At 40.4% G+C, this 15,845-nt stretch overlaps 1 protein-coding gene across 1 annotated transcript in view; it reads right to left on the reverse strand.

Moving 5' to 3' along the window:
• Positions 1 to 522: 522 nt before the first annotated feature.
• Positions 523 to 15,845, reverse strand: part of fam189a1 (family with sequence similarity 189 member A1) — a 128,763-nt gene continuing 113,440 nt past the window's right edge. The window contains exons 3-12 of the mRNA XM_061276663.1: positions 11,338 to 11,448; positions 9,747 to 9,878; positions 7,402 to 7,509; positions 6,191 to 6,351; positions 5,207 to 5,342; positions 4,233 to 4,311; positions 3,393 to 4,169; positions 3,176 to 3,247; positions 2,458 to 2,765; positions 523 to 1,339 (exon numbers count right to left, since the gene is read on the reverse strand). Of these exons, the coding sequence (XP_061132647.1) occupies positions 1,142 to 1,339; positions 2,458 to 2,765; positions 3,176 to 3,247; positions 3,393 to 4,169; positions 4,233 to 4,311; positions 5,207 to 5,342; positions 6,191 to 6,351; positions 7,402 to 7,509; positions 9,747 to 9,878; positions 11,338 to 11,448 (2,082 nt within the window). The 3' untranslated portion in view covers positions 523 to 1,141. The remainder of the gene's footprint in view (positions 1,340 to 2,457; positions 2,766 to 3,175; positions 3,248 to 3,392; positions 4,170 to 4,232; positions 4,312 to 5,206; positions 5,343 to 6,190; positions 6,352 to 7,401; positions 7,510 to 9,746; positions 9,879 to 11,337; positions 11,449 to 15,845) is intronic.

Below are 15,845 nucleotides of genomic sequence, written 5' to 3' on the forward strand. Positions count from 1 at the left end.
GCCCGTGACCCCCGTGGGGACAAGCTGTACAGAAAATGGATGAATGGATGGATGGATGGATCTGCAACCCCCGTGGGGACAAGCGGTATGGATAGCTGGATGGATAAATAAATACAAAATAAATAAATAAATACAAAAATAAATATATAAGTACAATGAAAAAAATCACTTGAATCATTGATTTTTAATACCATACTATATTTACCATAATCTCTGGACTATAAAATATAATTTAAAACACCTGTGGTGTGGATTATTTACGAATAAAATGGGATTTTCTCCTAATTTCATCTGGTGCGGTTTAAATTCGGGTGCGGTTTATAGTCCAGAAATTACGGTATATTAACATAAAAAGATGTAAAATCCCATGTGAGTGATTTTGATATTGTAGATATTTCCATGACAGCAAAAAAAAATGTAGGTGACATAGCAGGAGGCGATGGAAAAAGCACCAGAAACTATTGTCTAAAATATAGTAACTATCAAGATTTACAACTTTCAATGGAATAACAACAAAAATCAAAAGATACAAACTCATCTTTTATTGGAACACTGATAAGAAATATAACACTGAGGTAAGTTAAAATGTTTGTAATGTTTTTGAACCAGCGGCACCACAAAATATTCACCACCCCATCAGCAACAGTTCCACAAAATCTTCAAACATTGGCTCATTAAGCCCGTTCTTTCCAGTTCACAGTTGAATATTTTATATTTATAATATTCTTCCTGTTTTCACACAAGGACAAGAAAAATAGCAATACAGTCACACAATATCGTTTGTCTGCGAATGACAGATCCCAGCTTAGCGGCAATTCGTTTCATTTTGATGAAACTCAGTGTAAAAAAATCCCCTGAGGGAGAAACATTCTGTTTTCTGATGAGAAAAAAAGCCACTACAGACAGGCAGGCTCAGTTTGAGTTTGCTACTATTTCTGCTAATGACTGTGCACACATTCTTGTGGCTGCAGGAGATAAAGTTTGAGCCTCTTCCCCTTTTCTTACGCCACAGTCATACAGCGCAAACGTGACCTCACGATGCCAGACCGCTTATGAATTTCTACACAGCACAGTGTAGCTGCAACATGAGCACTTTGGAACGCCCTCATAGCTTAGACACGGATCCTTGTGAAGATGCTGGTCAGAGAATAGTTTCCCTGCACTCAAGGCTTTGTTCAAATGAAGGCGAGTCCAGTGAATTGGTACCGGTGTCGCTAGTTGGAGGGAGACATTTGGGACGGCGCATGGAAGGGGAGGAACTCAATGCACCGCAGCTTTGGAGGTGAAGATCGTCTTGATCACGTTTCCTGGGACTGCCACTGATGCACTGCGTCATCACCTGGGCACCGACATAGAAACATGAGCATGTTGCCGCCTAACAGAGAAACTTGAAATACAATGACCAACAAGCCAGAAGTAATACTAACATTGACTTAATTTGTCCCGTGAGCCGTAAACAAGCTGTTAACTCACAACAATTATTTTGTTGCACTTTGTAAAAGAAAGATTTTTTTTTTTAATTGTAGAGAAAAACTGGTTTTACAAAGTGTAATTAAGCACACAATTGTGTTGCCATTGGTTGCTCTCCTTGTTTTTATTGCACGTACAGCGGCATGTCTACACCTCAAATCTTGGTTTGCAACAACACAATGTGAAACATGTAGCATAATTGATAAACAACTCCTGTTAATGCACTAATGCAGTGGTCCCCAACCACCGGGCCGCGGACCGGTACCGGTCCGTGGGTCACTTGGTACCGGGCCGCCAAGCCGCACAGATTTTTTTTTTTTTAATCGACGATCAATTAATTCAGGTCAAGACACTCGTCCCGGTCACGTGACATGTTTCCCCAGTCGAGCCCGCAAAGCTAATATGTGGCGACAGCCTAACTAACCAGGCAATGAAGCATTCAAAACTGCTTCAACACATGGAGACCAAGCATCCTGCAATAAAAGACGAACCTTAATCACTTTGGGTGTCATTGTCTCCGATTAGGTCTAGTTGTGACCGGCTCGTTTCTGAGAAACAAACTCAGTGCTCCCACTAATTCAACGTAATGGTTAGTTATATTTTTGTCATTTGTACTTGTTTTTATGTCAGTGGTATCATTTTATTTCATCGTATTTATATATTTATTATAAATGTATTTATTTATTTATTTATTTATTTATTTATTTATTTATTTATTTATTTATTTATTTATTTATTTAAATGTATTATTTATTTATATAAATGCCGGTCCGCGAGAATATTTCTGACATGTAACCGGTCCGTGGCGCAAAAAAGGTTGGGGACCACTGCACTAATGCACATGCTTTTGTCAGTACAAAATACTGATAAAATTCCAGAGTAAAGAGTGTCGAATAAACCAACGAGAATATTAGCCGGAATTCCCACACATACACACAAACATACACGGCTAGAGGGAGCGAGAGAGAACCAAAAAGTTCAATTCACCTGATCTATGACATTGGCACTGAATATGGCCTCCTCCATGTGTTTCTCATCTGATTTGATGACACACTTGATGTTGTTGACAACTTGCTGCACTTCAGGAGGTAAATTGCAGCTTGAATGCTCCAGGAACTTAGCCACCAATATTTTCGTGTCTTTATACATTTTGAGGTCTGCGAGTGACTGTGGTCGTTCACGTGCTTGCAAAGCTCGTGTTTTAAGGTGGAGGTCTATTTTTCTGCTCTCCTTTGGCTGCTTCTTGGCAGATTTTGGTTTGCCTCCAATGCCTTCCGCTGAAATGCCCGATTGCTCTGGAGATGAGACAAATGATAACAGATGTGCATTGGGAAAGAAAAAAAAATTGTAACAGTTTTCATCTTTGGTGCAGCTCGATTGTAAACCTACACATGGTGCGGATTAGTATGAAAAGGGCCTCGGTTTATTTCCATATACTGATTTGACACAAACATACAGTATATTACAATGATTACAGTTAATGCGCATTAAAATATGAAAGCGACAGTGTAGCAGCACCCTTGCCATCTATCCATCCGTCCGTCCGTCCATCCAAACCCAACCGCCCGCCTGCCTAGCCATCATCCATCCATCCATCCATCCATCCATCCATCCATCCATCCATCCATCCATCCATCCATCCATCCATCCATCCATCCATCCATCCATCCATCCATCCATCCATCCATCCATCCATCCATTTTACCTTGCTCTGGTGATGTATGAGTGGAATCTCCACCTGAAGCATTAATCGCAGAGGTGGAGACACAAGACTCTCCTGAAGAGGGAGACAAAGAGCAGCATAAACTGTGAAACTAATACGTCCACTATAATTAGCTGGAGACACACTATGTGTTTTGACAGTAACACGTGGGTGATATTGTTGAGATGCATATTTGAGGGGAAAAACAAATCTCTCTTACTTCCAGTAGTGGAGGAACAGGAGATGGGGTCACTGGTGGAACGGACAATACGTGCCAGCTTGCGGTACCTCCTGGCGGCGCGGAGCACTCGGGGCCTCTCTGCGGATGAACGCCCACTTTGAGATGAGGTAGAGGGGGGCTGTGAAGTTGAGGAGGCGGACCAAACACTAAAGCACAACCGGGGGCCTCGTAGCCTGCTGGGAGGGGATGGAGAGGGAGAGGGAGCTAAGGGACTGATGGCTAATGTTCCCCCAGAGGACGCCACTGAGGTAGGGGAACAAGGCTGCGGAGGTGGGGAGATAGCGACAGCCAGCGGGAGCTTCCGGCTCATCATTCGTGCTTTAATGAGGGAATGCGGAGATAATTTTGGTGGCTCTTCTGGCAAATGCTTGGCTGATGCAAGCTCATCACAAAGGTGCATGGAGGGCCTACGCTCCTCATATGCACGAGAGTTGTCTGCAGAATCCTCTTGATCCAAATTGCTGTAGTTTTCGGAGGACCAGTCTGGGGAGCGTTCAAGGGACTCTTGGGTATGTGAGGACTCACTGAATCCAGTGTCACTGGGGCGAGCGTCCGTGTTAGACAAGCCATGATGGCAGCGTGTGCGTGTACAAAGCTCAAGGCTGATGCAGCTTCCGTCGGTCGGTGCAGTGTGTTGCGTGCTGTATGGAGAGGAATCTGAGCCTTGGACTTCGAGGGAACACAAGTCCTCTGAGGAGCAAGTGTGGTCGTGATCAGCAACCTCTGACACCATCAGGGATGTGCTGTCTACAGAGGCTGGAAATGTAACATACATCATCAGTAATAAGAGACAGACATATTTTTTAATTAAAGTGTTACCTTGAGTGCTGAGTCCTGCTGTTGTATGTCTGTCACATAAACTGGATTCAGTCGCTTGTTGTTCGATACTGGTGGTGACCTGTCAGGAGGAAATTATTAGCAGAATAACTTTGTTTTTAGTTTTGCTAACTGTTTTAGTGTGATCATTTTCCAATGTGACTTTTTGGACGTGTTTAAGATCAGGTCAGAAAGAACCTTGGGTCTTGGATGTGGTCTTCAATAGCAAACAAAAACAGTAGGGGGCACTGTAAGACCACCATCGCGTCATGATGTTTTTTTTCATCTCAAGGATAATGGAATAACAAGCTTCTAATGAACACGCAAGATGGTAACAGACATGCTTCTTGTTCTCTCAAATTGTTATTCTTTTCACATTTTAATCAGTATGTGAATTGGAAACTGCTGCTATTTGCCGGAATCTGCTATTATTTGCATTTAGCTATTCTATTTTGGGTTTTTTTTTAATCAATTTTATATTTAGATTTGAGCGCAGTTAATCAACATTGAATTTCAGAGTTGATCACATGAAAATCTGGAAATTGGAATGAGGCACAAAAAGAAAATAAAGCACAGTGTTTACACTTGGATTTTTAGCTGTATAAAATGAATTCAGGGAAAGTGTTGCTTTCTAGGGAGAGTTCCTGAAAATGTTCCAAATTAACAGCACAGAATGTTGAGCTTGACTTGCCTCAGAATAAGACTAAAGAGTAAACTGTCGTCAAAAAGTGTACTGAATGGTTTAGTCTGTCTACAATTCCATACATTTTAAGATTTACAAACCAACTGCCTTTGGTATTTTCTATGGTATAGCACAAACATTTTTTTTACTGTATTACCTATGAAAAAAAAGAAAACGCGATTTATAGTCCGAAAAATACGGTACTTGAAAAATGGCCAGGGAACAAACATCGGATTGGCACTGCACTCAACCGGCCAAGCAGAAAGCCTTTTGGGGAGGTAGTGACTGTTCTCACCTGGCTTGCAGGAGTCTGCCCCACCACAGACTCATATGGTGGGGGCAGGTCAGTTGGGTATAGTGTCCCGGGGCTGTTGATGGGCACCCCATAAATGGCACTAAAGGGAGAATGGGGGAAGTCCAGATGCAGGCCTCTGTATAGAACATAATGTCATATTATCTGACAGAGCAGACAGACATTTTGGTCGCTAACAGCCAATCAGAATGAGCAACGTTTTACATACCGCAATCAATAGCACATAATGTATTAAAATCATATCTGAAAAGCACGATGACTCTTATTTCTTCACAAAGTATTTGCCTCTTTTTTCTTAAGTCTGTTCCGCTTTGTTTTTGAATATATTTTGCCTTTTCATTTGATGAACCCATGACTATGGTTAATTTCTGAAAAAACTACTTCTTCAAGTGTTGCAAAAACTGTATTTACTACTCCCATGTCTATAAGAGTGAAATATAACAATGGCAGTCAAGTATAAATATTATATACCATGCCCAAATAAACTCAAGTGGACTAAGTTGTACATCCGCACATAGAGCATGAATGTTTTTGACAGGGCCATTTTCTTGAAAGAATATTCATATAAATCAAAAAACACATTTACAACAGAAGCTGGGAGAAAAATTAAACTTCCCCTCCTTGAATGAGCAGCAGCCGCTACCGTCATAACGTATAGCAGTGATCGGGAACCTTTTTGGCGGACAGAGCCATACATGCCCATTTTTTACAAATAATTTCCCGTGAGAGCCATACCATTTAAAAAAAAAACGACAGGCTAGATACAATTAAATGCATGTATTTTAATTAAGACTAACGATTTTTTGAGTGTACTATTGTATTCTTTTTAATAACGTCACCAAAAGAGCCACATTTGGCTCACGAGCGATAGGTTCCCGACGCCTGCCGTATACCATACTGCATTTTGTGAAGCACCTTATAAGCAATAAAAATAATGGGATACTAATGAGCTCTTTTGTTTCTCACCTTTGTCCATCCATTGATGGAGTGCATGTGTACTCAGGGGGGTAGTAAGGCGGTGGGGGAATGGGAGGAATAAACTCATCAAAGTCCAGCGTTTGGTGGAGGATGGTTCCATGGGGAGTCATACAATCAGCATTTAGCTCTCTTGTTCGGTGCGGCATAAACTGAAACACAACAAAAGAGACCCGGTGTCGTTAAAGAAGGCCCTATTTGTTATTTCAAACCATAAGTCCCCACAGCATCTCCCTCAGTTATTAAAGTTTATTTAGCTGTTGTTTTAGTGATGAAGCGCTGCCAAGCTGCAGTATGATTTCAACACGATTGTTTTTTACTGCAACATTTGAAGTGCGGATGGGAAAACGGCAAATATGGACTTTTCCAAGAGGTCAATTAGATAAGATAGATAGATAGATAGATAGATAGATAGATAGATAGATAGATAGATAGATAGATAGATAGATAGATAGATAGATAGATAGATAGATAGATAGATAGATAGATAGATAGATAGATAGATAGATAGATAGATAGATAGATAGATAGATAGATAGATAGATAGATAGATAGATAGATAGATAGATAGATGAATTGTTTCTTTATTGTCATTGTCACACACGTACAACGAAATTTAAAAAGTGCCAACCGATCAGTGAAAAAATAAATAAATAAAATAAAAAATAGAATAAATAGAAGATTTTTAAAAAATTCCGCAAACAGTCTGCATTTATGCTTTTCCCAGGATTGCCTTGCAGTACCATTTGTTTTTCTGCACAGAATATAATTTTGTACCTGTCTTATATCTGTGCAGTCAAATTAAATAACCATTTTTGGTGTGGAAATGAACGTGGTCATGTTAATTTCCCTCATGGCGAGGGATATTAAGCAGTTGCTAATCGTTTTATTGCTCCACATAAAACGACAGGAAAGGTTTATCCTGAGAATAATGCAACTGCGTAGAACAAATGACGAGAGGTTTAAACATTCTATGCACATTTTCATTCTACTGCATGAGGACAGGACACTGGTCCATGCGGCAGCTGTCCTATGGCAAAAACTTATTTATCTCTTGCAGGCTTGGGGCAGACTATGGGAATCACATTGTGTAAGTCAATTCAAAGACGATAGCGATCATTTTGCCGCTGACAGCATAACGAAAAATGAAACAAAAACAAAACAAAAAAACCCCACCTCCCATCGCAATTGTCCACACTCACCATCTGCAGCACATCAGTAGAGACAATTTGCATGCAGCACATGGCTGTCGCGAGGGCACAAACAATAGTGGAGATGACGTTAAGGGCGCATACGCTGAACAGCAGCTCCTGTGAGAGGGAACAGAAAGAGGAAATGATGAGATGATTGAAAAGGAAGAAGATAAAGTACGGATGTCAAATTAGCACAGGAAGCGTTCCCTGTATCTGCAAAGCTATAAAGAACAGTCAATGCAACAACAATACATAAGGTGTGCAGTTATTACAGAGTGGTTGGCCATTAGCAATGCAAAAAGTTTGTTTAAATATTATGACAAAATACATTTTGAATGCCAAAAGAGTGAGTTAGAGAAACAATTGCTGAAAATTGAAAGTATGAGCATTATATAGTTCTCACAAGGACCTCCATGAACTTTTACCTCAAAACTCGACTACAATGACAGTACAGGGTCAAATGTAATAGTATAGTCTATTATATTGGAGGACTAAACTCATGAATAATTGCCATCATAGTCTAGCCAATGGGAAATGCGCCCAACCGCTAAGACACTAAGCAGGACTCTGAAGCTTAAAATACATAGACCTTGAACCTTTAATAACTATTATATGAATGAATTTCCTGGTGGGCACTGCAGAAAAAAACACCTGCATTGACATTGGCTCAAAGAATAGAATTTGCCTTGAGAAGACTGATACAATAATCGAGTATGAAAAAAAAAAAATAGAAGTAAAAAAAAACATTGGAACAAACACTTCACTAATGTAAGTTTTCAGTTCCTCCCAGAGCAATGTCTTTTCCCACCTAAGGGGGAAAGTGGAACCTATGCATGGGTGTGAGCCTGTTTTGTGTAACACCTTCAAGGTCAGTAAACCATAATAATTGTAAAATATTCATAACGATTGCAATAGCGATCACCTTTCTCAGCACGTCCATGGCTCTGAGCGCTCCGATCTGGCATGCATGCTATAATGTTGTCCGTGCGTATGCTGTCCATAATGACAACATACAAAACAAACGTGTTCCGGACATAATTACCACCCAGAGATGTCCTATCGTAAGACAATCAAGGAAGAGATTTTCACAAGGTCAAAAATCTTCTCTTTAACACACAAGTTATTGCAATGCTCCAGCTCAATGATGAATTACAGCCCCAGTCCTGGTTTTAAAGCTGTCATTGTTCTATGCACCCATTAGACCCACTAAGCTCTGCAAAGGGGAACCGGCTCTTGTGATATCATTAGTATCAGAAACATAACCGTCGTGTGGAATGGTGAAGACTCAGGGGGAGCAGATCATGACAACTTCTGGTTTGACATAACTCAACAGCTCGGACTACTTTGACTCCTAATAAAGGTTTATTGCCCTAATTCCCATACCTCTTTGAATGAGGAATATTCTCTATGATAAATGCACTTCATCTTTCCCCTTTTCAAAAGCATGCTTCATCCTTAGGAGTCTTTTATTTGGTTATCAATGTTTTATAATCAATCAGGGTTATAAAATAAAAAAAGGCTATTATACAATAAAGGCACACTGGCAAATGTTGTATATCATTCTTGCCGGCTCAACAGTCGAAATAATCTTCCGAGATCATGCGCTTGCAGCCAAGCCAGACAAGTTATGTCCTACATGCTAAGAGGTTTGTCACTTGGGGGAAAGAAAAATGCTGCTGCCATTCTTCACTTCCTCCCTAATTAATCTGCGACTGGAAACAGTACACACATGTTCCCATGTGGAATGTGTTGCACAACAACAGTTCTGTCATTACAGAGAAAGTCAACCCTGGCTAAGAATATCTTCTCTGCAGCCCAGCTAGTCGAAAAACAATGTTTTAATTCACGATTTGTTTGTGGAATATGAATCAAACAGGCAAAATCCACCTTTCTTAGGGGGGGCAGCCATTTTGTGGGTGAATTTTGCTGCTTAACTCATTTCACGCAATATTCATCAGAAGGTCGTGTTTAGACTAGTGTGTGTGTGTGTGTGTGGGGGGGGGGGGCATGTGTAACTTATAATGACATTTTTGCCTTGATTTCCCCTTTAACGGACTTGATATCTTTCCAAAGAAAATTATTTTGTGAGATTGGAGACCATTCCAGTACTTAAAGGACTAATCATCTACCAAATCTTGTCATGCAATGTTGTGACAACCATGTCCATTATGTGCGTACAGCAAGAACCCAAAAACATCCATGTTCTGCTAGTGCACAAATAAACATTGAAGAGGTTTGCATTGAGCAAATACATCTGTTCGTTGAAAGCATGTTGATTTCTATTGGTAAACCACTTTACATGGATGTAAACTATCCATCGTTGGAACCCTGAACACACACACACACACACACACCTTGAGCCGTAAACGTATGGTATTGCAGTCCCTCAGTGGGTTAAGTTTCAGCGTTTCTCCGAGGTTGTTGCAGCTTGAACTCTGTTGCTGTAACTCACAGCAAACACACACTCCATCGCTGTCAAACTTGAGCTAGGATAAAAGGAGGAGAAAATGACAATTTAGCAATATGCCCATATCAGCCATGGTGGTCTACAAATATTATGGCAGAGGGTGGGGCGTTGTGCTTAGTCTTACGAATAGTAGAAAAATCGTACTGCTGTTTTACATCGAAAGGGCAATTGCAAAGGGATATGTGTGTGTAACAAATGAGACAGCGAAAAATGAAATACCAGGAGCTACTCAGGGAGGCATTTAAAAGTCGAGCACACCTCTGCAATGTGTCCCAGATTGAGAAAGAGCAGGACATGAACCCAAAAAGGATGGGTTAATTAGTTTGGGGAAAGGGGATTTTATTTTTCCTGACTTTAACCTTTGTGTTGTCTTAATTATGAACAATAGTCCATTACGTTTTTATTTCAATATATACCATACCCTGACAACAGATGGGACACAACATTGCTCCTCAAATTAATTTCACATCTTACCAATGGGAACCATTCATCCTGTTGAAATAGCATAAGCAAAAGCAGCCTTGATAGCACTGGTACTGTTAGTGTGGCTCGGAGAATATACTATAGGGGAATCCATCACATAAAATGGTGTGTATTCTGTTGAAGATTATTTTGGCAATAGATTAGCACTGTAACCTTTCTACCTCTCTCTACCTGGGTCCTTTTGTCAAGAGTAATAATTTTTTTTTTCAGGGACTCGGGCCTTATTGTGATTCCAAGCGCAAGTCTAGCACAAAGCGCAGGCTAACAGTGAGTACGGGTAGAATTGTCTTTTTTGTTGTTGTATTTTTGCAGACAGATGCAGGTTGCAAAGAGGGTGCTTGCGTTGTTGTGGGAGGGAAAGCAGCTGATTTGTTTGCAATGCAATGGAAACAACTCCCCTCATTCCCTTTAAATTCTTTAAATTTAAATCGATTTAAACCATAATTCAGATGGATTTAAGCATGTTGTTGTCACATTTATAAATGGAAAACAACCACACACATCCATAGAGCACAGAATCTGTATGTGCCTTGATCAAATCCTTTAAAATCGGCTTACACCATCTGCACCACAACTTAGACCTCCTTTTTGCTGGTCTAAATTCTAGTCTCCTTACTGCAACCAAACTGTCAGGTTACATGTAATAGAAAACAGCCACGGTCCACCGGCGCAACGACGACTGCCAAATTATCGATCATGGAGGACATGCCTTTTCTCCAGCACAAAAATTAAGGCGTGGGCCTGTCAAGTGCCATCATTGTGGAATTTATACACCATGTTAATACAAAACATGCGTGTCAGGTTCATTTTAGACGCAAAATTGGGTAGGTGTGATTTTTTTCTGTAAATATTAGTCTTTGTTCTACGTCAACCGTTCTGTCTTGTCTGACTGGTGAGCAGTTCAGAGCGTACTTCAGCTCTCACCCTCAAATAGAAGATGGATGAATGGATGGAAGTTGGAGAGTAGGCCCTGGAGCGGCCTCATGTGGTCTTACCAGCTGACATTCTTCCAGCGAGTTGACCATTTGAGCATTCTGGCAGGAGAGGATGGAGCCTGCCAGGTTGAGCATCACGCAAACTGCTGACAACAACATGAAGAATGTGATCTGCAAGACACAGCAGGAACAAGGGAAAACAGAGGAAGGGAAAATGTCAAGCATCATGTCATCTGCTATTTGTCTCTTCTATCATGCTCCTGCCACAATCGGGACTGAACACCAAAGTGAAGAAAAGTTGTATTCATGCGACTGACTGATTGGCGGCAAAGAAAATGTGCAGAATTGCAGCTTCGCGAACCTCTTCAAAAACTTCATGAGAGGCATTTACATAGCACCAGGAGATTGTTATAATTAATGTTATACATTTGGTGTTACATTCATCAATTCATTTCTGTCGTCCACCCTGCTAATTAGTACTTCTCAAATCTTTTCCTACCAAATGGCTGGGTAGAGAAGGTTTGAAAGGTGTAGATTTGTGACCCAGTGAAATTCTTAATTTGTACTCGAAGAGAAGCATCAGGCAGTTATCAACGCGGACACACATACGCACACACACACGCACGCATGCAGAAAACTACTAGTGTTTCTTAACAATGATCAGTTGAGCTTTTTACTTTCATTCCAATCGCTCCCTTAGCTTGTCGTAACACAGGGCAAAAGGCTTTTGTTTTTATTTCCAAGCTGACAGCCCAATGGATATAAATCGCTTGGACAGAAATGTGGCTGGAATTCAAGTATTTCAAATTACAAGTCAAGTGTAGCAGAATGAGTTTTTAAACTGACAGTGGACAGAGTTGTTATAGCCAAAGTGCAACTGAGGTATGAGTGTATAAAGCGACAACTTTCTACTGTGAAAGTAAAACAGCGGCAAACAATTGTACCTGCAAATATTAATGGACGTAAAGTTGTTGAGTGCACACAAGAAGAGAAAGAGAGCAAGCTGGTGGAGGAAGTAAGTGGGTGAAGCATGGATACAAGAGAAGTGCTTTTCACAAAAGCACATTCGGAAATCCATCCATCCATCCATCCATCCATCCATCCATCCATCCATCCATCCATCCATCCATCCATCCATCCATCCATCCATCCATCCATCCATCCATCCATCCATCCATCCATCCATCCATCCACTTCCGCTTATCCGGGGTCGGGTCGCGGGGGCAGCAGCTTCAGGAGGGACTCCCAGACTTCCCTCTCCCCAGCCACTTGGGGCAGGATCTCATCCCCGATCCGGAGAGGGCATTCCACCCTTTTCCGATCGAGGACCATGGACTCGGATTTGGAGGTGCTGACCCTCATCCCGACCGCTTCACACTCGGCTGCGAACCGCTCCAGTGAGAGCTGGATATCGCGGCCTGAAGAAGCCAACAGCACCACGTCGTCTGCAAAAAGCAGAGACGCGATGCTGAAGTCCCCAAACCGGACACCCTCAACGCCTCGGCTGCGCCTAGAAATTCTGTCCATAAAAATTATGAACAGAATCGGTGACAAAGGGCAGCCTTGGCGGAGTCCAACCCTCACTGGGAACGAATCCGACTTACTGCCGGAAATGCGGACCAAACTCTGGCATCGGTGATACAGGGACCGAACCGCCCTTAGACATTCGGAAATCTGATTGGTAAAAAATAAAGCCTACTGGTTTTAGTCGAAGGTGAGAAGAGCTGATGAAAAGAAATTTAACAAACAGGAAAAGAAACGGCTACTTCATTATGGGTTTTGATTTATGCATTGGGGCAGTCATATAGGAGCAAAAATCATCTCAACACTCTTGGAGGCATCCATCCATCGATTTCCTAAGGTGCAGGTGAGTTGGAGCCTGTCCCGACATTTGATTGATGTCCAATTTAAGAGTTAAGTTTCCAAAGAGTTTTGGTTTGCATGATGTTCACTGGAACAATTTTGAGAGGTACAGCGTGCTTGACTCTCTTTTACCTGGAATGAGTTTTGGATTATCTTTCAGCAGAAAAAATACATGATCTAAAGTCAGAAAATATATATTATATAATAACTTGGTACAGACTGCACGGATGAGGGTTTTTGTGTAACCTCTGGTAATGCAACCCTGCTGTGAGTACCCTTTTCAGCAGATGATTTTGGTTAATAATACATCAGCTTGATGGCCACAATTTCCGGATGGTGTGATTACAAGGTTAAGGACAGTGAGACACAAGAGCCACAGAGACCTTCTAATATCTCCATCTTCAATGCTTAATGTCCGTATACAATTAGGCAAGAACCTATTTTAGAGGACAAACACATAAAAAATGTGTCTGGATAAAAATGAGTAACTCCTGCGCCATAAAAAGGACCAGCTACTAATATTTGACCGGTATGACTCAGAGGGACAAAGAGTCTGGACGGTCCTTTCATCTGACACCCTATCATTGATATTTTACATTCCTGGTGATTCTCTTAAAGTTGTGATTTTCTTTTACAAATATTGTCTATGACCGGTGGGATGACAACATATGCTACATGTAGGAATAGTGTTTTAGAATTAAAATAGATCATATTTCACATTTGTATATTTCAATTCAGATATTTGTGGAGAAACTAAATACGAGTCAGTCTACCAAGAAGTACTTGTGCTAGACTGTATCAAGAGATTGAGCTCGAGTAATAAAAGTAATAAGATATTTTGATCCTCCCCAGATGGCTGCTATGAATCAAAAAGCCTGCAAGAGCGATTATGCCAATTGAGAGAAAAAAAATCCAAAATGCTTGTCTCTTTTGGTATCATTTATTGAAGAAAACTCACTGATAAACCTCTTGCCAAAACTGTTCGGCTAGGCTTCAGTTTTTACTCATCACTTTCATAATAAAAGCATGCAGTTTTTTCCTCAACCTTCCTTTTAAGTCACTAATAAGCCTAATTGTGTATGCTTTGTTTTTTCAAGGTTGGAAAACAAAATATTTCAACGGGTTTATTGTCTAATTTTCTGTGTTGTTTTTGATGATCATTTGCAATTTCTGCTTCTACTGCCCTGCTACAAAGTGGACTTATTCACCGATTCATTTTCATTAAGTTTCAGTAGGTAAACATAGCAGCTTCCTAAATAAATGAATAAACGAACAATGGGTGAATTAATGAATGAACAAATTAAATAAATAAATAAAAAAAAAAGAGGTCCTCTTAGCTTGTTACAATAAAACACGTTTGTACAGTTAATAGATTCCATATTACTTTTGTCAATTGCATATACAACAATCGTAAAACCAATCCACAATAAATCATTGAGGTATGCAAACGAACAGTCCTCTCCTGGCCAATGTGACCTGAGGGTCACCTCTATATCCTCCATCCTTTTCTGTGCTGGGATGATTGTCACGCATTGTGGCACACCAACGTCTTCTTCTCATTACAATGTATGATCACATCATACCGTTTAGCCGCTTGTCATTAATTACTGCAGAGTCGCACACTGCATGCCAAATGGGAAAATACACTTGAGGGGCGTGCGGTAGATTTACACTGCTTGTCATCTTCACACCATTTAACACTCACGGCAGAGGACAACACACCACAATACGATCACTATTAATCTACATGACACCCACTCATAGATTACAGTCCAAGACCCAAGGTTCAGGTGAGTCATTGTGATTCTCCATATCTGTCACAGGATAAAATAATTTGGCTTTGGCAGTTCTGGTAGATGTATCTATTTTACAAAACCAAAACGGTGTTTTGGATTAGGAGGGCTTCGAATATACAATTATGAGGCATAAACATGTATGAGTTGTGATGTGTTTTGGAGTAGAAATTTAATCAATGTCACTTCAGAAAGTCAGTCTAAAGATAAACATTTAGAGCTCACGCCAACAAAAAGCCTGTTACAAGTCTGCAACAAAAATAGACAATTGTATTTCTGCAATAATGCTTATTTTCCCTGCTGAAAGCCCGTTTCATGCATTGCCGCTGTTTATTTAAATCAGACAAAGTGAGCTATAAGATGTGAACGATCTCACTGCGTGATCTGGAATTTAGGAAAAATCTTTCAATTCACCAATAATGAATATGTACAAATTATGAAATGCAATGAAATTGGTGAGCACACATTTCCCATGTAACATGTTCTGTAATTTAAATAGTCAGTTTTATTGACATGGTCAGAGATGTTTTTATGCGATATTAATGTAGTAGTTTGCCGTGGTATAGAAGAACAACTCATCATACTGAGATTATGTCAGTGTTCTAAAATTTTGATTAATCTAGCGATCAGGCTAATAAAGCACGAAATTAGTGTTAACAAATAATGCGTGCAGATTGAAACATGCATATTCTTACTATCATCTTTTGGTTTTTAAGTCAAGTACAAGTTTAACGCAGGTGGGTCAGATTTTGATTTTATATTTTTAAACAAGAGCAAGAGCCCATCAGAGTCTTTATGAAGCTCAACCACATCATAAACTGAACAAGTCATGATTCAGTCTGCAGCAGCACTGTGACAGCACTCATTTCTTTCCAATTATCTCTTGTCCTCCAGAGACATGAGCAATGTTTT

Source organism: Syngnathus typhle, linkage group LG4, assembly GCF_033458585.1.
Source record: "Syngnathus typhle isolate RoL2023-S1 ecotype Sweden linkage group LG4, RoL_Styp_1.0, whole genome shotgun sequence".
In the NCBI taxonomy this organism is placed as follows: domain Eukaryota; kingdom Metazoa; phylum Chordata; class Actinopteri; order Syngnathiformes; family Syngnathidae; genus Syngnathus; species Syngnathus typhle.